Source organism: Epinephelus lanceolatus, chromosome 6 (genome assembly GCF_041903045.1).
Source record: "Epinephelus lanceolatus isolate andai-2023 chromosome 6, ASM4190304v1, whole genome shotgun sequence".
Lineage (NCBI taxonomy): Eukaryota > Metazoa > Chordata > Actinopteri > Perciformes > Serranidae > Epinephelus > Epinephelus lanceolatus.
Window position 1 is genome coordinate 26,334,915 of NC_135739.1, and position 25,206 is coordinate 26,360,120.

The window sequence follows — 25,206 nt, forward strand, 5'->3', positions numbered from 1 at the left end:
TCACTCCATCTTTGTCTCTGTGAAATGTGAGAACGTACCCAGAGAGAGAGCAACAGGATGACGAATTGAGGAAATGACCAGAGCTCTCCTGTCCCAACCATCCAAACTAGCTCTCTCAATCTTTGGGGAGTTACCACACTGAGTCCAGAAGAGAAATCTGAGAGAACAGAAGCAGCTGATGAGAATTGCAACAGTGGTTTTGGGGGACAAGATTCTTGCTTCATCCAGTGTTCAAATGTTCTTCTGTAAGTTCCGATGTCTTTCGCTAACATAAACCCATGTAGTGGGACCAAAATATAGCTGAGCAAAAAAGACGAGAGATTGAGAAAAAAAGACAATAGGCAATATTTGAACCGAAAAATGTGCAGGTAACTTCATTGTACAGCTGGCATTATTTTGTTTTGTTTTTTTAAATATTTGATAGGACAGCTATAGTGTGAAAGGGAGAGAGGGAGGGGGAATGACATGCAGCAAAGGGCCATTGAATCTTAGGGCCACTGCAGCAAGGACACAGCCTTGTGTAAAAGTTGCTATTTGACTTTGTTGATGACTTGCAGCCCCTACCGGCTGGTTACGAGGAGTGAGAGGTCAGCAGTCAGCAGTCAATGATGGTGTAAAACAGTCAATAAAAACAGGTTTTTCAACAATTGTGAATCACCGCGACCACAAGAGGTCATTGAGCATACAGTCATAAATGTGCACACAAGATATGAGGCTGATTGGTTCTGGTAGTATGCGTGATTAGCTGCAGACAGACAATACATACACACATGACCAAATATATGATCTCCTCCAGGTTTACGCCTTGCGGAGATAAGATTTGTGTGTTTAACCACCTCTTACGTTAAGTGGTGTTATGCTAATAAAAACCTGGGGAACAGCTTTGAAAACAAATATTATCTGTTGTATGAACTCTTTGAGAGGAAGTGCCTTCCCATCATTTGTTTGTGGCGCTAACCCAAAGTTCCAGGTTCCACGTTGAATACTCAAAAGGTAAAAAGGAGGCACACATGCAGATCTTCAGGACAAACATCTAGATTTTACCAGTGTATTCTGGCCATGTCAAACAAACATGCTTATGTTTCTGCTATATGGCCCTCATGTGCTCTGATGACGCCATAAAAGTCCTGAAGAACTGTCTGTGTAAGCGTTATACTTTGGGGTATTCAACAATGAAACATTATCTGTCATTTGAAGCTTGTGATGCAACATCATCACAGCTAGATTCAAACAGTCCTGCTGACATGAATAGACTCATAAATTGTAAACGCCTGGGTCCTCCTACCCTTGGAGAGGATCCACAGCCACTGCAGAAGGTTTGTCCAGTCCTGTAATAAGCTGACGCTGAGCTGAACCGTCCAGCAGGCCAACATTAACAGACCCGCTCTCCAAACTGGTCCAGTAGAGGAGGTGGTGGATCCAGTCCACCGCCAGGCCCGACACTGAATCTTGAACTTTCAGCAACAACACCGAATCCTGTGGTTTTCCATCCATGGAGACCCTGACACACATCGAGGGGTGAAAGGAACACAGTGTATAACTGATACAACAAACATGGTGTTTAGTCAAAGTTACGTTTCACCCAATCCATCCAAATCCCGACTATGACGATGCAAGGCTGCATCCTTCAGTGGGTTCATTCATCTCTTCCTAGTAGCATTATCAAAGCAGGAAAAATCAGAGCAAAATGCAACCCAAGTACTATGGTTGGTGCTACTATGGTAGTGGCTCCAGGGATGGCAGTGCTGAACAGACTGTTCATCACTTTGGTCCGGACTGAAATCTCTCAGTGGTTATTGGATGGATTGACATGACGTTTTCTACAGATATTCATGTTTGACAGAGGATGAAGCCTGGTGATTTTGGTGATCCTCTGACTTTTCCTCCAGTGCCATCATGAGGTAAAAAATTTAAATGCGCAATGCTTTGATTTATGGACATAAACCTAGAAAAAAAACAAAAAGACGAAGATTTCAGCATGCTAACACCCTAAACAATGATGGTGGACATGATAAACATTATACCTGCTAAACGTTAGCATGTTAATATTAGCATTTAGCTCAAAGCCCCACTGTGCCCATTTACAAACTCCAAGAGCTGCTAGCATGGCTGTGGTGTTAAACATCTCGGGTAAGACGTAAATAGATAATTGGTGAGGATCAAACGCATCCGTTTACTAATTGATGAACTGTTTATTTTTGACAAACAATTTGAGTTTCAGGATGCTCTATTAGCCCCAATGGTCAACATGCGAGGGCTTGTTGGACGGTATGTTTTCTCTTAAACTGAAAAAAAAAAAAAACTAAAAAAAATAAATAAATAAAATAAATAAAAAAAATTCAACACCAGGACAACAACAGCCTCAGGGACATCAAATGTGAAAACTGTCAGTGATTAATTTCCTGTTGACAGACCGACGTTATGGTGTGTCTGATGATGGTAATCTGTGTCTCGTTCATCCTTTGAACATAAACACTTTCGGTAACACACAATACTTGAAGGTATCTACATAAGGGTGACATGAGTCATGACACTGTCATAACTATGACATGACACCGTCATGAACTTGTCATAAACATTATGTACATGTCATAAACCTTTGTGCCTGCTGTCATTAAGTGTAATTCGTTTTTTGTAATGACAAGTTGACATTGTTTGGGTTGTCTTGATTATGACAACTTGACATTAATTAAAGTGACATTACCAGAAGTTGTCTTTGTCATGACAAGTTGACATTAAATTTGTTTGGGATGTCCTTATTATGACAACTTGACATTAACATAAAGACATCTTCTGGTTAATGTCATCCTGGTTAATGTCAAGTTGTCATTATAAGGACATCCCAAACAAATTTAATGTCAACTTGTCATGACAAAGACAACTTCTGGTAATGTCACTTTGATTAATCTCAAGTTGTCAGAGACACTCTGTTAGCAGGATTACCACACAGCTTTTAAATTCTTATCATAAACCAATTAGCAGCCACATATAAAGAGTACAATAAGGTACAAAGAAACAGGAGTTCCTGATTCTTTGTATAGGAGCTCCGATTATAAGATGAGATAGATACCTAGTCTGAAAGCTTTTTATACGTCAGTATCGCAGACAGAATAATAGAGGGAGGAGTGAAGTCATTAATCTTAACAATTTAAAGTTAGAGTCAGCAAATCTGGAGAGAGATTTTTGATAATTGAACTCTACCTCCAAACAAATACACCCTCCCGTATGTGTTCCTTCAGAAACACCAGTAATATCTCATCTAGCTAGAGAGCTAATTTCTTATCTAGGCCTAACCGCCATATCGATTTTTACTAAACTTGGTAGATATGTAGAACAGGAAACAAATTTAGGGACCAGCTGAGGAGGTTTGGGCATCTGTTCGGAGTGTTTCCTAGATGCCTACAAGAAATACTGTCAGTCAGTCAAAATCTTTCATAACAGTGTCAGAATAATGGAGTTTATTCCAGTGCTCAAACACTTTTCCGTGCCTTTATTGGTCCATTAAAACTGTGGCTCATTTAAAATCAAACAAGTTATCAGGATATTACTTCTCTTCTCGTTGTCTGTCTTGATCTGTTAATCCTGTTCTTTTACTTCTTTTTTATTGGTGGATGTGTATTGTACTATTATGTGCATATTTATTGTGCTGTATATGTATTTTATAAGATGTGTTGTCTTATGCTCTTTTTTGGGGCCTTTTAACATCTGGCCGGGAACATCAGACTCTGGCTCATTCATATTTTTTCTGTTGGTCAATACTGATTGCCCATGTCGAATAAACTAACCAAAAAAATATAAATAAAGTAAATAAATGTCCCCTGTGGAGATATCATGTACGCCATTGTCCAGCTATCAAAACACCCCAGAGGACCCCAGAGGAGATTACATACTGCATCCGCCCAGGAGAAAGTTTTGGATGCCCTACGAAGAGCTGGATAAAGGTGGAGAGAAAAGGATGTTTGGGTTATCATGCTTATCCTCCTGCCACAGCGATCCAGACTCAGATGAGTGGTGAGAAATTGCACGATATCAGACAGAACTGTCAACTCGTTAAACTCTGTTTCCATCCTTAGTCTGTCATTGCATCCACTCAGGCTGATTTCCCTGGGGAACAGGGATTCAATTTACTTTAACCAATCACTACAGATCAGTGTGAACGCCTGAATCTAACATCAATTAAAGTGCACACTGATGTGTAGCCATGCTAACATACTGGTTTTGCCGGGGTATTAGGAATGGGGCGAGGGGGAATGAAAACAAACTATGATGTTGGGCAATATCGAAAAACGTGCCGCTTGTGTAAAACAGGTTGACAAAGACATAAGTCCCCCCTGACAGTGAAACTTATCTATGCTCTCGTTAAAGCTAAACTCCACTACTAAGAATGTTTAGTGAAAATGCATGTGTTTAGGGAGCACTGAACATATGACAGGATACATAAGACGTGGATTGGTCTGCACGAGTTGTTGGATGCTAAGATATAGTTTTGCTGTTGTTAAATGTAGTCCCCAATAAATCAATATGTTCGCCATTTTCTGTGGAGGCATGTGAGAAAAAGTTTCCTTCATAAATTCAAGGTAACACCACATGACTGACCGACATACAAATGGTAGCTGTTTTTTTCTGGGGGGTGAAAAATTCCTTAAAAATTCCTGAGAAATGCGACAGCTGCATCACAGTCCTCGAGCACTGTTTGGGCTTTGGAAGGTAATATACTAGAGTGATGTGTGGTGGCAACAGCTCCACTCGGTTACCTGTATACGGAGCCTCGTCCTTGTCGGGCCCAGTAGAGTGATCGGTTAGAGGCCAAAGCTGCAACTGGCCCTGGTCCTGGTATATGTGGAGCCGTTTCCCTGTACTCAGTGCCAGTCATGCTTTTCAACTGAATTCCTTTAGATGAGGTGAAAACCAGTTGAGCCTCATCCCCTGGAAGGACATAAACACAGTCACAGATTTACAATTAAATCAAGATGTCCAGCGCTGATTTGAAATTCAAAGCCTTGCTTGTTTTGGCTAAGTGCCCTTTGTCTCCAAGCTATCAAATAACATCATCTGTATACCAAGAGGCAAGGAGGCATGTTGTTTTGAAAAGTAAAGCAGCTAAAATACACTGACAACTTTATTAGGTGCACCTGTTTAACTGCTTGTTGATGCAAATAGTTCGTCAGCCAATCACCTGGCAGCAACTCAATGCATTTAGGCATGTAGACACGGTCAAGACGACCAGCTGAAGTTCAAACCGAGCATCAGAATGGGGAAGAAAGTTGATTTAAGTGACTTTGAATGTGGCATGGTTGTTGGTGCCAGGCAGGCTGATTTGAGTATTTTAGAAACTGCTGATCTACTGGGATTTTCACACACAACCATCTCTAGGGTTTACAGAGGATGGTCTGACAAACAGAAAATATCCAGTGAGCGGCAGTTCTCTGGGAGAAAATGCCTTGTTGATGCCAGAGGTCAGAGGAGAATGGGCAGACTGGTTCAAGATGATAGAAAGACAACAGTAACTCAGATAACCACTGGTTACAACCAAGGTCTGCAGAAGACCATCTCTGAACCAACAACACGTTGAACCTTGAAGCAGATGGGCTACAGCAGCAAAAGACCACACCAGGTGCCACTCCTGTCAGCTAACAACAGGAAACTGAAGTTCACACAGACTCACCAAAACTGGACAATAGAAGATTGGAAAAACGTTGCCTGGTCTGATGAGTCTGGATTTCTGCTGCCACATTCAGATGGTAGGGTCAGAATTTGGCGTAAACAACATGAAAGCATGGATCCATCCTGCCTTGTATCAACAGTTCAGGCTGGTGGTGGTGGTGTAATGGTGGTGTGGGGGATATTTTCTTGGCACACTTTGGGCCCCTTAGTACCAGCTGAGCATGGTTTAAACACCACAGCCTACCTGAGTATTGTTGCTGACCGTGTCCATCCCTTTATGACCACAGTGTACCCATCTTCTGATGGCTACTTCCAGCAGGATAACGCACCATGTCACAAAGCTCAAATCATCTCAAACTGGTTTCTTGAACATGACAATGAGTTCACTGTACTCCAATGGCCTCCACAGTCACCAGATCTCAATCCAATAGAGCACCTCTGGAATGTGTGATGCTATCATGTCAATATGGACCAAAATCTGAGGAATGTTTCCAGCACCTTGTTGAATCTATGCCACCAAGAATTAAGGCAGTTCTGAAGGCAAAAGGGGTCCAACCCAGTACTGGCAAGGTGTACCTAATAAAGTGGCCAGTATATGTATGTGGAAATATTCAAAGTGGAAAATGTTTGCCATGTCAGTGTCAAGTAACGCATCAGTGAGCATGAGGGACCACACTGAAGTAAAACTGTGATGTTATCAGTTTCTATGTGGAAAATTTCAGTTTCGTGTTCTAGCATCATTTCGACACGTTATCAGGAAAGGTCAACAACACATAACTCGACTGTAATGTTTCTAACACAACAGAAAGGACATCACTCAACATCAGATCACTAAAGAAGCAGTCCACTCCTGAGCGCTGTCTAGAGGCTTGTCCACTTAACACGTCTCCATTGGACTGACTGATGTTAGTTAATGTGTTTGTACAGTCACCTCCACGGTAAATGAGTCAAAGTTTATTAAGGTGGAGCCGCGCCATTAGTGAGTGTACTGATCAAACATCAGAGCTCAAACCTGAACAAACATGCCACTGATGAATTACAAAAGTCGTGGTCAAACATGTATTCTAGGGAACTCATGACTGCATTATTTCTAGTAGAGCTTGCACCGGTATGAAAACCAACCCTTCAAACCAGGCGCTCTACTCCTCATGTTATGAGACACATCAAGGGACATGTGTAGTATAAATGATTTCAGTTGTGTAAAAATTCTAATGCAGAATGGTTTAGGTATATTAGGTGCAGCAGAAGGGGGTGAATTAAGGGTTTACTTCTTTTTTTGTACTTTATTTTTATTTTCAAGATATAAAAACATTACAACATAGAACAAAAGCTTTGGTCACCTATGTAATTTCATAGATAAGACATTGATGGGAATACATGTCATTTACAGGGGCAGATCAACAATCCGACGTGTACACAATCCACTTTTCCCAAAATTTCAAGAATTTGTCAGTCTGTTGATTCAGTAAAAAGGTTATTCTCTCCATCGTTTGGACTACTGTCATAATGCCCACCCAGTTGGTCTTTGTTGGAGGCTCGGGCTGCAGCCACCTTCGCGTTACAGCTTTCTTACTGGTTGCTAATAATATCTTCAGTAAATATTTGTCTCATGCCAATAGACGAGGTGCAATATTTCCCAAGTATATAGTGGAAAAAGAACAGTCAATTACATCACCAAAAATGCTCCGTATTACTTGTGTTACCTCCTACCAGTATGACCAAATGGCTGGGCAGCTCCAGAATATATGAAAATGATCTGCAAGCTGTTCCCTGCATTTCCTCCAACACAGCCCCCTGCCCCAATCACCTGCCTGTGCACCTTTTAACTTTGGAGTAACAAAATATCTGATTACATTACGCCAACAGAATTCTCTCCAAAGGCCGGAGCTAGTTGAGGAAGACTGCACAGAGCACATATTCAACCAGTCCTCCTCTGAAATGTCAAGACCAGATTCTTTCTCTCATTTTAATCTTACTGTATCTGTTGAATGTTTTTAAGTGGCCTGGATACTTGAATGCAGTCTTGAAAATTAAGGGTTAGAGTTAGCAATTATTCACTGATGAACCAAGAGATTATTTTGTGAGTTTTATTTTGTTTTATGTTGATAAAATGTTTATTTGAATGATTGATCGATTGATTACCACCATGTTCATGTTTTTTCCATGGGAACGACTCGTATTTGCACTCTGCTACAAATACCAGCAGTGTGATGAGGCGCTGAGCATTGAGTCTGCGCTGAGCGCCTATATTTGCATTTTTTTGTCCTGCTCGCAGAGAATTGAAAACTATTCAAATTGGGGTACATTACCCTGTGCAGACGGGTTTACTTCCACATATATTCTGCATCATAGCAACCAGACGCAACGAAAAATTATTTAATTTGTTATAAAACTGTCCCCTTTGTCATTTAGAAATCAACAATATACCTCATAATAGCCTAACAATGCAGTTTTTTAATGAGGTACTAAAATTAGAATATAAGAAATAATTTGCAAAAACAACAAAAAAATGGTGGTAATACTACACATCATGCCGTTAAGCTACTCTTAATCATTGCAAGCTCTCACCCCAACAGCCTCTCTTTACACATCTGTGGCCATTCCACTGTCCTGTGCTGTTCTTGTTCTGTCACGAGCATGCTAGTGCTAGTTGGCTGGAACGGTGTTGTTGGGCTCAGTCCGAGCCACTTTGTTTGTTTCCCTTACACAGAGCCAGGGCTGCATATGAGCACTTGATTTTTTTCCAGGGCACACAGAGAAGGGAGAGCAGGCCAACCTTGTGGAGATACTAATCGAATCTGACAAAAAATGTCACCGTCTGCACCTTCAATGTGTTACTCCTGTGATAAAATGGTGTCCTGTCCAGGCTGCCTCATCCTCAGTGTAGTCTTCATTACAGCAGAGTAATAAAATACAAAGAAATAAAAAGGTCATGCTGCCTCATTGTTGACAGGTTTGCATGGGCCTTGTGAGCCTCGTGGTTCTTTTCAATAGCTTTAATCGCAGGCACTTCAGACTTAATCTGGGCCTCCTCCCATTATACACACACAACCTCCAGTTTTTAAAAGCAATTCTGACTGAAAAATTCCTCCTCCATCCTTTTCATCCTTCCACCCTACAAATACAACAAATACAAGCAGGAAGATCCTGGAATCAAACCAGGAACTCTGAGGTAAGTTCAACAAGCTTTGTGTTGTTGGTGGCTGCTTGTGTTTACCAGGTGCACTGATAATTTCTCTCTCACCTTTGGCCTTGCACTCCCCGGTTGCTGAATTCATCTGGTAGTCCTCGTGGCAGTCGCAGGTGAGGCTGCCGTTGATGTGAACACACAGCTGATCACACACGTCGCTCTCCAGGCACGTGTCGATCTCTAGGTGAAAGAAAATTTGAAAAGAAGTTTTAAGAGTGTAGTATTAAAAACAGTGTACGTCAAAGTCCAGTTCCCAGTGCTTCATAATAAAAATGGTCGACATATTAAGGTCATTTTGTGCGATTAGTCAGGACAAATAATTAACTAGTGAAACTTATGGAAGCTTGTACTCACCCTCACACTGGCTGTCCCCGACCAGCCTCATGTTGTCGGGGCAGTCGCAGAGGAAACCCAGCGGCTGGTCCAAACACACATGAGAGCAGCCTCCGTTATTGAACTTACACTCGTCCTGATCTGCAAAAAACCAACATTACATCATCAGTGGTTTCAAACAAAGAATGCTGCCATTTGCCAGCATGATACATGTGGAGCTTTTTTTATTCGTGCTTACATACACAACATTGTTAAAATTACCGGAATGATGGCTCAAATGACAAATGGTGTTCAGATGGGTTTAAAAAAAAGTATTTTATGTATTTTACATGTTGATAATGCAGCAAAACACTGTGTTCCTTAATGGTATTCATGTCTTTCCATCCATGGCCATCCTATAATGTTCAAAACCTTCTTTCGACCAGTTCATAACAGTAACACACACTGATCAGCCAAAACATTAAAACCACTGACAGGTGAAGTGAATAACATTGATCATCTTGTTACAGTGCAATGATCTGCTGGGAAACCTTGGGTCCTGGCATTCATGTAAATGCTACCTGATGCGCTCCACCCACCCGAACGGTTGCAGACCAAGTAAACCCCCGTGGCAATGGCACCTGACGATGGCAGTGTCCCCCCAGCAGGACAATGCACCACACCACACCACACCACGAAAACTGCTCAGGAATGACCCCAGGAACAGGACAAAGAGCTCAAGGTGTTGACTTTGCCTCCAAATACCTCAGATCCCAATCTGATTGAACATTTGACGGGACGTGCAGAGGTATGCCCGATTCACGGTGGGTCCTCCTTGGACTGGACTTGGCTCTGACCTGTCAAGGCATGAACACAGGACCTCTGGGGGGGTGTCCTATAGTGTCTGGCACCAGGGCATTGGGTCCTGTGGGTTGAGAGGTGGGGTAACAGCACGTCCCAAAGATGTTCAATCAGACTGGGATTTGGGGCATTTGGAGGCCAGGTCAATGCCTTGAGGTCTCTGTCATGTTCCTCAGGCCACTCCTGAGCAATTTTTGTGGTGTGGTGTGGTGTGGTGTGGTGTGGCGTGGCGTGGCGCATTGTCCTGCTGGGGGGCACTGCTACTGGGGAGTGCTGCTGCCATAAGGGGGGGTACTTGGTCTGCACTGGTGTTTAGGTGGGTGGAACGTGTCAGGTGGCATCCACATAAATGTCGGAGCCCAAGGTTTCCCAACAGAACACTGCATTATGAAATTAGTGAGGATCAGTGGCTAAAGATCTGTGCTCAGATACATACAGTTACTAATGCCAATTTGTGGCGGGAGTTTCAATGGAAGTTAGTCAACAGATTTTTTAGAAGTGTAGCAAAGATGAATTCAAATCAGACAAGTATGTGCTGGAGGGGATGTGGAGAGACCATAGCAACTCATTTACATATATTTTGGCAATGTCCACTGTTAGATCATTTTTGGAAATCAATCTTTACCACTGTGAACAAAATATTAGATGTAAAACTGGTAAGAGACCCTCTGATAGCAATTCTTGGGATGAAACCGGATGCAATTTACAGCAGGAAAAGGATGTATCTCCTACAAATACTATTAATAGCTGCAAATAAAGCAATTACACTAAGGTGGCGTAAACAGGATCCCCCTACCCATGCTGAATGGTTAACAATTCTAAGAAATATTTACACAATGGAAAAAAAACACTTACATGTTGAGATTACAGAGGGAATTATTCATACAAAGCTGGATGCCATTAATTAAGGTAGTGGGAGGAAAATGGGATTGATAATTGAAAGACAATTAATTAATTGGTTGCAATGGGAAGAGTTTTCCATGGTATGAGGACTGTTTTGGATGACAATACTGTGTGTGGTATTTCACAATTATTATTAGTGTTATTTTTGTCATAGGCCACAAAGATTTTTGAAATGTTGGTCTGCAACTGATAGTTATCTTCATTATGAAATGTTCGGTTGATCCCTTTTTCCATCTATGTTGTTGGATAAAGATATGTATTATATACGTCATATATGACAATACAAGGCGAACCCATGTATAACCCATGATGAGTTTTATTTATTTATTTATTTTAATTACTTTTATTGATACATTGGAACTATTTGTGTTTTGGTCACTTTTGATTTTTGTTGGTTTTGTTTATTCAGTTTTGTATTTGGTTTTGTCTTTCTTTTTAGTATCTAATATTTTAAGTTGTTCTGATTTACCCTTGTATATACTAGGGGTGTAAATCACCAGCTTCATCACGATACGATATTCTATTGATTTGTTTGGATGACGATACGATGTTTGCCGATATCACAAAGTCTGTCACAATACGATTTTGATTTGATTTGATTCGATTCGATTCAGGAGCCTGCGATCGATATGACGCGATATCATATGCCCATCTAACACAATCATTTACATCAACTCACAAAAACAACTAGAATATGATTTGACCATTTTATTTCTGAGCTCTGTTTGTTGTTTGAGCGGAGGCGCGCTCGCCCAGAAATGGTGACACAGACGTGCTATGTGAATTTCAAAATAAATGTGTATCTTTAAGATGACGATATGGATCGATGTTTTCATTTTGCATCGATAAAATCGGATCGTTAATCAATGAATCGATGTATCGATGTGGATCAATGTATCGTTACACCCCTAGTATATACACATAAATGATTAAGCTGAAGGGTCATAAACAATATGGTTATTTGTAAAATGTTAATATACTGTGTGATGAAATAACCCTTCCTGATGTAAAAGGGGATGTGAAAAAGTTAAAGAATAAGTTTAAAAAAAAAAAAAAAAAAGAAAACATTGCATTATAACAAGATGATCAATGTTTGTCAGTGGTTTTAATGTTTTGGCTGATCGGTGTGTAGTTAATCTTCTTATGGTTGCTGGCCTGTTACAGATACCTGTGGCCCCTCTCACAACCTGCAACCGAAATGCGGTTCTTCTTTTGCTTCTTCGTTGTTTGTTTTTTTTATATTGCAGTTTAGGCTACAGTAGTTCAGAGAGTCGAAACATTTGGAATTCATATGTTTTATGTCTGAGTTCAAGATCTTGTTGCATTTCTTGTCCTTTCTCCTCCCTCTGTGTTCAGTTCAGTGAAGGATGTCTGTTCTCTGAAAGACCGATTAAATCTTTGTTAGGAGTGACGTGTTAAAACACCACCTACTTGGAGGGGTGGGGTCTGTTTTATGCTCCAGACTGAAGCCGACCATGGTCTGAAATAAATTTATATATATTATTTATATAATTTATACAGACAGATTTCTGATAAATAATCATCACTAACGTGAATATGATGACTAAGTGGGAGAAGGCAAATAATTGAATAGCTAGATCAGTCTGGTGAGTTCAGAAAACTACATCACTTAACTGTAATGCAGCCTTTCAAACCAGGAAAAGACAACACTCAAGATGTTAAGATATCCAAAATCTAAGATAGTATTGTTATTATATCGATACACTGCCCAGCCCTATTTAGCATATAACAGAATTACTGACTATAAAGTAATCTAAGCTAGAGTAACTTTTGTAGGAGGATGAGAAGTAAAAGATTTCCCTTTCTGACTGGCTCACTGATCATCAATCACTGCCAAGACCTCCATCCTAATACACAATATACTGCATAAGAAATTGAGCACTGGAATACAGTGTGAAACAAACCCAAATTGTCGTCGCAAATGCTGGCTACAGTTATCATCACCTTCATGATGAGTTTACTGATGACAACAAAGCGACTATCTGAGTCTGCAACCACATTTTTATTTTGGTATGGAACTTTTTTTTATCTTTAAATTTTTTTATTTATCTTGGTATAGCAACACCTTTTTTAGAACTATATGATGCAGAGAATACGCGGTCTGTCCATTTAGTTCTGAGTTTTAGATGTTATGATGTTGTAGGATTTGTTTCTCGCAGGAGGCAAACAGGGTTGATTTGAATAAGATGATTAAGACCTTAAGGGCTGATGTACCAAATTTTACATTTTACATTTTTAACTGATAATTTTTTTGTTTCACAATTGTCAACTGTGCAGTCCTCGGGAATGGACCTCCTCTTCAAATTATTAACAGTGAGTTTCTCTTTTGCCAAACATTTGCTGCACTATGGTGTAATGGGGGATTCATAGGCCTGCATTTAAGGACAAATATGAAAGAAGTTCTTTTATTATTTTGGTCATTGGCCAGTGTATTGGATGAATTAACAATTTGACCTCAAAAAAATGCAAATAAATACAAGTCATCCTGGGGGGATTGTGAATGTGTAAGTTTTGTGCCAATCTATCCAGCAGTTGCTGGTAAATTCCACTGTTGTGTGTCATGTTTTGGGCCAGAGGAAGGAGCCACAGACACAACCTACACAACAGCAGAGCTTAGATTAAAACATAAAACTGAGGCATCATGAGGGTAAAGTAATGCTGTTTGCATTTAAAAAAAAAAAAAAAAAAAAAGTATCACAAAGAAAGATAAATGTGTTCATAAAATATACAAATAATATCCCGATACACTTTCTATCATTTGGATCAATCAAAAACATTTGTCTAAAACCTTTCATGATTAACCAAAAGCAAATTCATAGTTTGATGAAAGCTGATTGTTTATTAAATGATTTAAGGGGTGGACACATTTTACACACTGCCAGATTTTGCTTTGTTGTCAGGAATGAGTAATAAATTAGGATAATCGGAACCAGCTGGTTCGATTAAAAGGGACAGTACTCTGAACTGCACCACAGCGCCAAATCACTGAGCTACAGATTGATTCCAGATGTTGTACAGTTACTTGTTACGGTGAAAAACAAAGCTGCATTACATTTACACACTTAATGCTGCAACTGATTATGATTTTGATCACTGATTAATCTGTTGATTATATAATTTTACTTTGATTCATGAGTTTCTCAGAGTCCGAGGTGACGTCTTTAAATGTCTTGTTCTGTCGGATCAACAGTCCAAAGATGTAAAACAGAAAAACAGCAAATCATCACCTTAAAAAGCTGCAACCAAAGAATTTCATTTTATTTTATATATTATTTTCATTATTTTTGCTTGTGAAATGACTGAAAAGATGTTTTCTTTCTGTGACAATCCTAACTCAGACTCAGAAACTGATCAAACAAGTCACCATCTTTGAATTATTTATTGATGGAATAAGAAATTCCTTGACCAGTTGAAACTTTTGGCTGTTTGAACTCAATTTTAAAGGTCAAACTGTGTTTAGTTACATTTTACCCACCGACAGAAATTATATGACACTTCCATCAATGAAAACTTCATGAAGATTTAAGTATTGTTTTTGTGGTATTTCCTGGTGGCCACTGACAGACGACACAGATTAGTTAACGCTGTTACACACATGTAAACAGACAGAAGCCTGAGGATGTGTGTCACAAGATGTTGGCTGCCTTTCTGTACAGTCAGTGTGTGATTTGGAGCAGTGCTATACTGCCCTCTGCTGGCTGCTTAGTGAAACATCAAGTACTACAGTGGTGGCCAAAATTATTAGAACACCTGACAGATCTGAAGTTACTGATGTTGTCAAGCAGATGTGCACGCAGTGGGATGCTCTGCAGCTTTTTTATTTTTTTCACTGACCAGTGGCTGGATGCCAGATTGAATGCAGCAGAAAACATATACAAAGCTCTGAATAATGAATCTCTGCGACTGTATCTTTTCTTGGACTGGGTTCTGCCTAAGTTCACAGACATTAGTGAGCATTTTCAAAGCGAGAGGGTTAAAATAACAACAGTAATAACAATATGTTAAACTTACAAGGACATCCTTTTATCTTTTATGGACAGAGGCAATGTTCTCCATTAAGACATCGCCCAGATTGAGCTGAGAGACAAGGCAAAAATCATACCAGTTAACGCAGTGTACCTGGGTGTAGGTGTGATGCAGCTCCTTGGCAGGCACAAGCTGCAACCTGCTGTTGTCTGCCTCTCTCCTGCCATCACAATTGACGCATAATCATAATCACTATATCCATCTCTGTTCCCTCTGATGCAACCTGTGCCTCGCATTCTGGACATAGCCAACAGGGATACCATTCAGGAAATAGATAACGAGTAGCAAAAGATGGCCTTAACGAACCTGCCTGACAGCTCCAAAGAGATGGATGTGGATGACTTCTGGTATAATGCCTTAATAATGAAAGACATGGGCGGGAAACAAGTGTTGTTAAGCACTTAGCATCATTTGTGCTTGATGTGCTTGTTTTCCCACATTCAAACGCCTCGTGTGAGCGCGTTTTCTCAAAAGTGAACTTGATCAAAACCAAGCCACACACCCGAGAGCGCAGATGCAGAAGACCCGAAACACTAACCAGAGTGGGCTTCTTACAGGAGGGAGTCTCAAAGAGAAGTTCTTAAACAGAGTGTCTCAGACAGAAGGCCAAAACACACCGGCAGCAGCGCAGCGTGTCAAAAAATGCGGCCCATTTTCAATGTACAACCCCACACCGGCAGTGGCTACACGCACGTTAGCGCTCCTGGACGCGTTACCCTGTGGCACTTCATGCCACTGTCCTATTTCCAGCCTCACCGCCGCAGAAAGAAATGCATTTTCCCCCAACTCATTCTCTGCTTGTACATATCAGGTCCCGTAGCAGCTCTTCTCTGCTCCTGTGGCAGCTCAACTCCTCTCCTCTCAATGGATGCATAAAGAGAGCTCTGTTGCTGTTGCCGTCTTGTGTGTGACAAAGACTGGATGATGAGAGACTCGTAGTTGAAGTCGTGAAATTTTCCAAGCTAAACGACCTACAATCCCGTCATTATAAAACGACAATGGCCAAAAAGACATTGCCTGGTGAGTCACAGCTCTGGAGCTTCAAGTTTAATTAGGAGCTCTGCACACATGATTTTAAGCTAACACAGAGGTGGAAGAGGTACAGATCTTTTGGTACAAGAAGTAATAACTTTGTGTGGTGTGTGTGCTAGGGGGCCACAGCGACACACCGCAGCAGCGCTAGTGTGTTTTCAGCTAGAAAGTGAATACACATGTTCCAGCACTGATTTTCTTTTGGGTTGTGATTTCAGGATGTGAAGCCTTATTACTCACCACAGTTGTCCTCGTCGCTGCCATCAGAGCAGTCTGGGGAGTGGTCACACCTCCAGGTATGGCGGATGCACTGCCCGTCTCCACACTGAAACTCAGATGCTGTACATGTGGGAGAAGTCTGTGGGTGTGGCTGAGACAAACCGCACAACTCCTGAGACTCGTCCCGTCCGTCTTTACAGTCAGCTCGCCCGTCACACAGCTTGTTTCTGGGCAGGCAGGAGTCAGACGGGCCGCAGGAGAAGGAGCCGGCGGTGGTGCAGTTCAGGCAGGAAGCCTCGTCACTCTCGTCGCCACAGTCGTCTACGCCATTGCAACGTAAATGTAGAGATATGCACCGTCTGCTGTGGCAGGCAAATTCATCTTTCTTGCACCACAGGTGACCTGTGAAGAGCCACACGTTATCAGTAACTAAGTCTGTACAGAGTCTCAAAGCTTTCACTACAAATATCTGAAGTTGGTGAAATATCAGCTTTTTTTAAGACCACCAACATGACCAGCAACATTAAGTTTCCCACATCTTAGTATCTGATTTCTGTTGATAATAAAGCTCTGTACGCAGTTTCAATACGACTCAAGAGAGCAACAAATGTCATGTGACGTCAGAGTAAACTCACTTGAAGGGATCATAAAAAGAATTTGAAGAGAAACGATTCAGGCAGGCTAATAAATTATATATGTGAACAGAATACAAGTTTTCATCAGCACCAGCTGTCCAATGGGTCAATCATATTAGCTCATATTAAGCAACCCTGCTACTCATCACATCCATCCAGAGGCCTGTACTACGGAGCCAGGATATCTTTTCGTTATCTGTCTTCATTAACTCCAACATTGGACATCTGGATAACTGAATCACAAAGCTGGTCAGCAGCTTGCTAAGATTTTCCCATCCAGCCACGGTTATGTGAAAGAGGCAGGGTTCTTAATGACGAGCAACAGCATCAGAACCATGAATGAAGGCAGAGGCTTAAAATACCTATAAGTATTATCATATATCACTCTGGGAAACAGTTAAAATGCAACTAAAATCTCCATTTTATCCAAGTCGGATTTTTTTTCTCCAGTTATCTGACAGGTCAGGAGTAGTTTGTAGTGCTCAAAACCCAGGTTAGCCCTAAAGTTACCTCATTAACCCCAAATCCTGCCTCATAATACAGGCTTCTGGGGCCGTATTCACAAACTGAGAATCTCTCAGAGAGCTCCTAGCTCCTAGCTCAGCCTAAATTTCTTCAGTAAGGAGTCTTAGCTCAGGAGTGATTTAGGAAGTTCTCAGAGCAACTCTGAGCAAGGAAGGGACAGAAACTTCTATCTTACTGAGGAGGTGTGGTTGACCCCGTTGCTAGTTACGACACACTCTTTAAACAGATGTGATTGGTTGTCACAGACACACCCTTTTGTGAGCCTGCAAAGTGTGGACACCCAGTGGAAATAAAATGAACTGCTGACTGTGAAAGTGTTGTCACTGTTAGTGTGATCACTGCTGATGGAAGGTTCAGACTCAAGTCATCACTGCTGCACTGTTGCATTTTTCCAGTTTTCCAAATATCTTGGTGTTGTGATCATTTTATTTCTGGTGTTATAGTGTTAGATGGGAAGTGTGTGTGTACCCTAATGACATCAATCACATGTATTATCCCTGCATAATCTAATCTGTAGCAATTAATTTACTCATTGTCATCCAGCGTTATTTCTCTGCAATCTTCTCCTCTGCTTAAGAAACCCTTAAGCCTGTTAAAAGTGCTCCTCCCTGGTCCTAACAGTTTTTCACCTTAGGAGCTCTTTTAAGGTCTAAGATGCTCTGTGAATAACGTCTATCTTTACAAAGACCCAGACTTAACTTTAAGGTTAAGATAATATAGAAATCAAATATTGTCATGAAGCAGACTGTTTTGCAACATTGCCAAATTTGCCTAAGACACCCAGACTTACTGGACTTTATAACTTCAAGTTTAACTTTAACTTTAATGCTAACCTGACTAAAACTGCATTGGTATGTGTTGGGCTGCTCTACGACTGACAACAGATCACTTCCTAATGCATTTATCCGTTTTCTTTTGAAGAACTGTGCTGCACGTCTGAGCAAAACAAAGTAAACCTTGTTCACTTTCTTCATTTTCCTGGCCGGCATTCAAACCAGCAACTTTCAGGTCAAAGTCCCACGTCTCTGACCTCTAAGGAACACTGCCAATATTCATGCCCGCTAACATTCCTCACATCAACAGTGTTTTTGTTAAATGACTGCAATCACATTAAATCCTTTTACAGCACTTTCTCCAGCCGAGCAAACGTTATGCAGAGCAACAAATCCCTCCAGAATTCAGTATCAACGTCTCTCATGACTTTAACCAGATTATAAAATAAAAATCTGCATCGGTATTTTCCCACAGAATGAAAGAAAATGAGATGAAGGTCGGTTAGAATCAGGTCAAACTGCATTACACAACACTGTAAGTTGAATAGGACACACACTGTCCAGCACAAGTGACTGTCCGAGCCTTGTAGACTCGGACACCATTTGTGATGATGATGCCACTGAGAGCAAATCTGGTGAACTTCCTGATAATGGCCTCTGATCTGCAGACAGTGTGGACTCGGCACTGAGTGTATAAAATGTAGGTTAAGCGCTTTATTATTGTGAAAAACAATCAACCCATCCATCTATCCACCCGTTCCTCTCTCCCTCCCTCACAACTAAAAAGTTAAGTGCTGCAGAGCTACTTAGAAAATCCTTTTAGGTAATGGACCAGTTGGTTGTTTGCACTGAGAAAATTGAAGGAGTAGCCTAAACATTCACTCTCCTCAGTTTAGCTTCAGGACTTCAGATGTGTTTATGCAATTTAGGCCCTTCAGTTACCTGGAGGAAAATATTGCACCTGCCCTAGGAGAGGTAGGGGGGCCCATTGTGATCTGACATGCCTATGATCTGAATGCCTTTTCATGTCTTATGAAACCTCTTGAATCGTTGTTAAACTGGCTTTGTAAACGACCTTTCCTTTCCTCATCTCAGATTCCTAGATTACTATCTAAACTATCAGAGACATATCAGTTTTATTTTGGTTTGGTTCATGCTGCCAGAAAAAGAGCGTGTGAAAATATACTTGTGTGCATGTGCGTGCAGTTTGAGATGGGATCGTGTTGTTGACATCGTGCTCACCACAGCGGTGTTCATCTGATCCGTCCTCACAGTCTCTGTGTCCATTACACACACTCAGTGTCGGGATGCACGAGCCATCGCTGCACCTGAACTCCAGCTGCTTGCGGCAGGCGGGCAGAGAGTGAGCTGCAGCACCAGAAACACATCAGACAGTTTACTGTTAGCTCATGTACTGATGACATTTCTCTTTTTTTAATGTGAGATTATATGAATAGGTGTGTCACCCTGTGATACATCAATTAACTATAGATATACAATGATAAATAACAACATGGTACAGGTTTAAATTTCAAGGTATGTTATCATAATTTTGGGGTCTGAGAAAAATATCTTTGATTCTATTTCATATTCAAGGTTCTGCCTACTATATTTTATGTTTTTGTAAATGTTTTTTTTTCTTTCAGTGTTTTAAACTTTGTGTACATTAACAAGGATAAGAATTTAAAAAAGAAAGAAAAAAAAACAATTAATCAAACAACAAATTTACCAATTAAACAGATATAAAAAATACAAAATACAATACAAAGAGTAGCATACAGTATACACATACATAATTATACTGTATGTGTGCATGTACACTTCAAACTTGTGCACTCAGTCACACACATACCCACAAACACCTGCAAAAAAATAAAATAAAATAAAAAAATTAAGGAAAATAAAGTTTAAAAAAAAAAACCTAAAAATAAATACATAAATACAAAAAGAGTTACAAAAAAAGTGCTACCCTTGATGACTGTCTCTATTAATTAATCTTTCCACATATGAGTTTCAGATTTCCCTTCATTTATAAGCTAAGTACTCCATTGGATATATTTGCTGAACATACAGTACAGGCCAAAAGTTTGGACACACCTTCTCATTCAATGCGTTTTCTTTATTTTCATGACTATTTACATTGTAGATTCTCACTGAAGGCATCAAAACTATGAATGAACACATGTGGAGTTATGTACTTAACAAAAAAAGGTGAAATAACTGAAAACATGTTTTATATTCTAGTTTCTTCAAAATAACCACCCTTTGCTCTGATTACTGCTTTGCACACTCTTGGCATTCTCTCCATGAGCTTCAAGAGGTAGTCACCTGAAATGGTTTTCCAACAGTCTTGAAGGAGTTCCCAGAGGTGTTTAGCACTTGTTGGCCCCTTTGCCTTCACTCTGCGGTCCAGCTCACCCCAAACCATCTCGATTGGGTTCAGGTCCGGTGACTGTGGAGGCCAGGTCATCTGCCGCAGCACTCCATCACTCTCCTTCTTGGTCAAATAGCCCTTACACAGCCTGGAGGTGTGTTTGGGGTCATTGTCCTGTTGAAAAATAAATGATCGTCCAACTAAACGCAAACCGGATGGGATGGCATGTCTCTGCAGGATGCTGTGGTAGCCATGCTGGTTCAGTGTGCCTTCAATTTTGAATAAATCCCCAACAGTGTCACCAGCAAAACACCCCCACACCATCACACCTCCTCCTCCGTGCTTCACAGTGGGAACCAGGCATGTGGAATCCATCCGTTCACCTTTTCTGCGTCTCACAAAGACACGGCGGTTGGAACCAAAGATCTCAAATTTGGACTCATCAGACCAAAGCACAGATTTCCACTGGTCTAATGTCCATTCCTTGTGTTTCTTGGCCCAAACAAATCTCTTCTGCTTGTTGCCTCTCCTTAGCAGTGGTTTCCTAGCAGCTATTTGACCATGAAGGCCTGATTCGCGCAGTCTCCTCTTAACAGTTGTTCTAGAGATGGGTCTGCTGCTAGAACTGTGTGTGGCATTCATCTGGTCTCTGATCTGAGCTGCTGTTAACTTGCGATTTCTGAGGCTGGTGACTCGGATGAACTTATCCTCAGAAGCAGAGGTGACTCTTGGTCTTCCTTTCCTGGGTCGGTCCTCATGTGTGCCAGTTTCGTTGTAGCGCTTGATGGTTTTTGCGACTCCACTTGGGGACACATTTAAAGTTTTTGCAATTTTCCGGACTGACTGACCTTCATTTCTTAAAGTAATGATGGCCACTCGTTTTTCTTTAGTTAGCTGATTGGTTCTTGCCATAATATGAATTTTAACAGTTGTCCAATAGGGCTGTCGGCTGTGTATTAACCTGACTTCTGCACAACACAACTGATGGTCCCAACCCCATTGATAAAGCAAGAAATTCCACTAATTAACCCTGATAAGGCACACCTGTGAAGTGGAAACCATTTCAGGTGACTACCTCTTGAAGCTCATGGAGAGAATGCCAAGAGTGTGCAAAGCAGTAATCAGAGCAAAGGGTGGCTATTTTGAAGAAACTAGAATATAAAACATGTTTTCAGTTATTTCACCTTTTTTTGTTAAGTACATAACTCCACATGTGTTCATTCATAGTTTTGATGCCTTCAGTGAGAATCTACAATGTAAATAGTCATGAAAATAAAGAAAACGCATTGAATGAGAAGGTGTGTCCAAACTTTTGGCCTGTACTGTATATGTATATTTTGTTGCCATAAAAATAGAATATGCCAAACAGAACGATTCTTTTTTGTATTCACCAGAGAGTTTTCATATAATAAAACATGATAATGTGTCATGTAGTGACATAAAGCCTATAAAAGTGAGACTATTGTTAATTCATTTATGGACGGAATAAACATTTTCTCTGCACTTTGGAGCTCTTCACTTAAATAACATCACATTTTCTGTCATAAATCCACCAAAGCTGCATAAAATCTGTCATTCCTATCACATCTAAGTGTTTGTCTCACTGGGCTGATAAAGCTGCACCAACACTTGCAGTTTCACTGTTACTGTTATTGCATATATAATCTAGATATGTATTATATTTATATAATAAACCCATTTCCACAAATGTGTTTTTAATTTAAACATTTGCAAACACGTAACGATCTGGTAGTGTAAACTAGGGGTCATAAGCACCCGGCATGCCTCCATTTTCTTAACCTGTCCCGCTTTACTGACAAATTCCGCACGTGCATTGGTCCTAATGCATCTGAAATAGGCTTTAAACTGGCTTCCGGTTACCTTATATTTGTTCAGCAACACTAAAACTAAGAAAACACTCCAGGTCAAACACCGAGCTGATTGTAGTTTGCATAGTAAACAGACTTCATTCAAACTGACAGCAGGTCGCTGGACTGTGAGCTGTCACAGATGTGTCTCCGTGCGTCCTCACATTCAGACATTAAACGCCTCACACCAGCAGCTCTCTACTGTCACACACAAGCATACATATTTCCAACATCTCACCCCAAATATGACACCAGGTCAGCGGCGCGAGCAGAAGAAATAAACCTCCAAGGTGTCCCATGCTCGATGTCCTCCACGGTTGCATCGCTGCCCGCGACGCGGAAATATGACGCAAGAGTCGGTTCAGTCTGTGAATGAAGATGTGTGACGTTAATGGTGCATACGAAATTATATTACTGTCACGATACAGTCTAAATTAATAATCAAATATCTCCTCTGCTGTTCATTTGTCCTTTATTTTATTCAGTTATTTGTTAATTTGACGTACAATATTTCACAGCTGTTCAAAATGGCTTGACTAGTATTCTTTAGTGTGATATCATATATGTTTGTCATTTAAATAAAGCATTTCCTAAACTTCTTGTACGTTTTTATTGCTCAGAAATAAAAACCAAAACACTGCTCAATATGTCAGAATGGCCATAAAACACAAATCAAAATATTCTCGCTTTAAAAATCTTTTTCTAGCAGTTGTCTGGTACTAAATATTATCCATTACATTACATAAAATCATGAATATAAAACTAATTTGTCCTTAAAAAATACTGACCTTTAAGAGTGAAGTGCTCTGTCATCCAACAGCTTACCGGTGTGTTTGAAGCGTGCACACCTGCACAGGTGTTTCTGATGTTGTTTGCTGATTGGACCTCTTCTCAGGTTGATGTAACTGCAGTTTGTTTACGTCACTGCTCTCATAGGCTACTCTGAACAGGTCTTCCCACTTTTAAACACTTTTAACCCTTTGAAACCTGAGCAAACTGGCCATGAGCAATGAAATAAGTGACCCCAAAAATTTGCAAAAAAATTGCAATATTCTTTACATACAAAAATAATAATAATATTTTCCCCTTTAAAAAATATTCTTTTTTTTTTTTTTTTTCTTTTCAGTTTGTGGGACATTTCTTACCAAGTTGCTCATTGCCTTTTCTCCAATGTTTTTGAAAGAACTCACACCCCTTGCGAAAGGCGTCTGAAAGCAAGAAGAAAAGTGATGTCACAGTCTGCGCCTGCCCACACCCTGCTGATAAAATAAATTAGCTAAAGTTACTTGAATAATTTGGGCAGGTGGTAAGAGAAAGTGCCACTGTATATTAGCAGAGTATAAAACTAAAAGTATAATTGTAAACCCAGCTTCTAAAATCTTACTGACAAATATTTACATTTTAAAAATCTTCTCTTTTTTTGCTTCTCAAAATACAAAGTTTTGTCGAAGTACCCTTTTTGTCTCTTTGATTACATGTAGGGCCGCCCATATGGGGGTAAAAAGGGGAAGCTTTTTGGGGCCCAGCCACTGGGGAGGGAGGCTCGTCTTAAATATAAGCATTAATATATGACATTTATTTTGGACCAAGATATTCACCATTACTTGTTAAAACAAAAAACTAAACTAAAATAAAAAAATCAACAGTTTTCTTTTAAATTTAGTAAAATGTAGCCTGTTTCATAACATAAAAGACCCCTCTCCTGGAAATAATATGAGTCTTTTTCTTTGTTTTTTGTGAGCAACTGCAGCGGAGGCGAGCACTGGACCATTTCTGTGGGTGTGCCTGGTTACCTGGGACATAATCAAGGCTCAGACTGACAGAAGCAGAGCTGCAACCAACACAACAAGCATGTCCTTTGAAGGGATAGTTCGGATTTTTTGAAGTGGTATTGTGTGAGGTACTAATCCATGGTCGGTGTATTGCCTACAGTGGATGTTACTTGGCAAACACCCACTTGAGGAAGCAGGCAGGACTACTGACAGAAGCTGAGCAATAAAGTGTATTTTAGACACCCATGAAAAGTCCCAGCTAAAACAATCAATATCAGTTTAAGTGTTTGTTATATTGAGAGTATTTTCACTGCTTTACTTTTCTGCCAGACAGCAATTTCTGACTGGGAACTGAAGACGTTATATTGCTATGATTAAAGCCAGACTCCACTAAGAAAAACAGTGATTTAATGATGAACACAGGGGCTGCTGGTCTGCTACTGCCTCCACCAGTTATTTTTTATTTTGTGTTACTGTGTGACATTGCCATTTAAAAGAGTTAATTCAGGGGCACCATCTAGCTCACCTGGTAGAGCAAGCGCCCAATGTACAAAGGCTGTGTCCTTGCCACAGAGGCCGTGGTTTCAGTTCCAATCCACAGCCCCTTGCTGCATGTCATCCCCACTCTCTCCCCCCATTTCACACTAAATCTGTCCTATCAAATGAGGGCAAAAAAAGCCCCCCAAAATACCTTAAAAGGGTTCATTCAGATTCACCAAAGCCACACAATAACACAAACTAACTAACAGATCGAGCCAGCGGTAGACCAGCAGCTGCGTTTAGTGAGCTAAAATTACTGTTTTTCTCAATGGAGTCTGGTGACTTTGATGAGAGCATAGCTGAACTGAAGCTGTTAACTGCTTTCCCGTGGGATCAGGCTGTCTGACAGAAAGGTAAAGCGGAGAAAATACTCTCAATACAGCGTACACCTAAACTGTTGTAGATATTTTTAGGTGGCTAAAATACATAAACTGATGACCACTATCCACAGCAGTACATTGCTTAGCTTCCATTTTGGCACTCCTGCCATT

The 25,206-nt window shown here is 40.5% G+C and overlaps 1 protein-coding gene across 1 annotated transcript in view; it reads right to left on the bottom strand.

The window, feature by feature from the left end:
- Window positions 1-23,878, bottom strand: part of LOC117254095 (low-density lipoprotein receptor-related protein 8-like) — a 38,770-nt gene extending 14,892 nt beyond the window's left edge. Inside the window, exons 1-9 of the mRNA XM_033622076.2 lie at window positions 23,192-23,878; window positions 22,642-22,769; window positions 19,404-19,529; window positions 16,250-16,630; window positions 9,209-9,328; window positions 8,909-9,034; window positions 4,755-4,926; window positions 1,286-1,501; window positions 39-157 (exon numbers count right to left, since the gene is read on the bottom strand). Coding sequence (XP_033477967.2) covers window positions 39-157; window positions 1,286-1,501; window positions 4,755-4,926; window positions 8,909-9,034; window positions 9,209-9,328; window positions 16,250-16,630; window positions 19,404-19,529; window positions 22,642-22,726 — 1,345 coding nt within the window. The 5' untranslated portion in view covers window positions 22,727-22,769; window positions 23,192-23,878. The remainder of the gene's footprint in view (window positions 1-38; window positions 158-1,285; window positions 1,502-4,754; window positions 4,927-8,908; window positions 9,035-9,208; window positions 9,329-16,249; window positions 16,631-19,403; window positions 19,530-22,641; window positions 22,770-23,191) is intronic.
- Window positions 23,879-25,206: the final 1,328 nt, after the last annotated feature.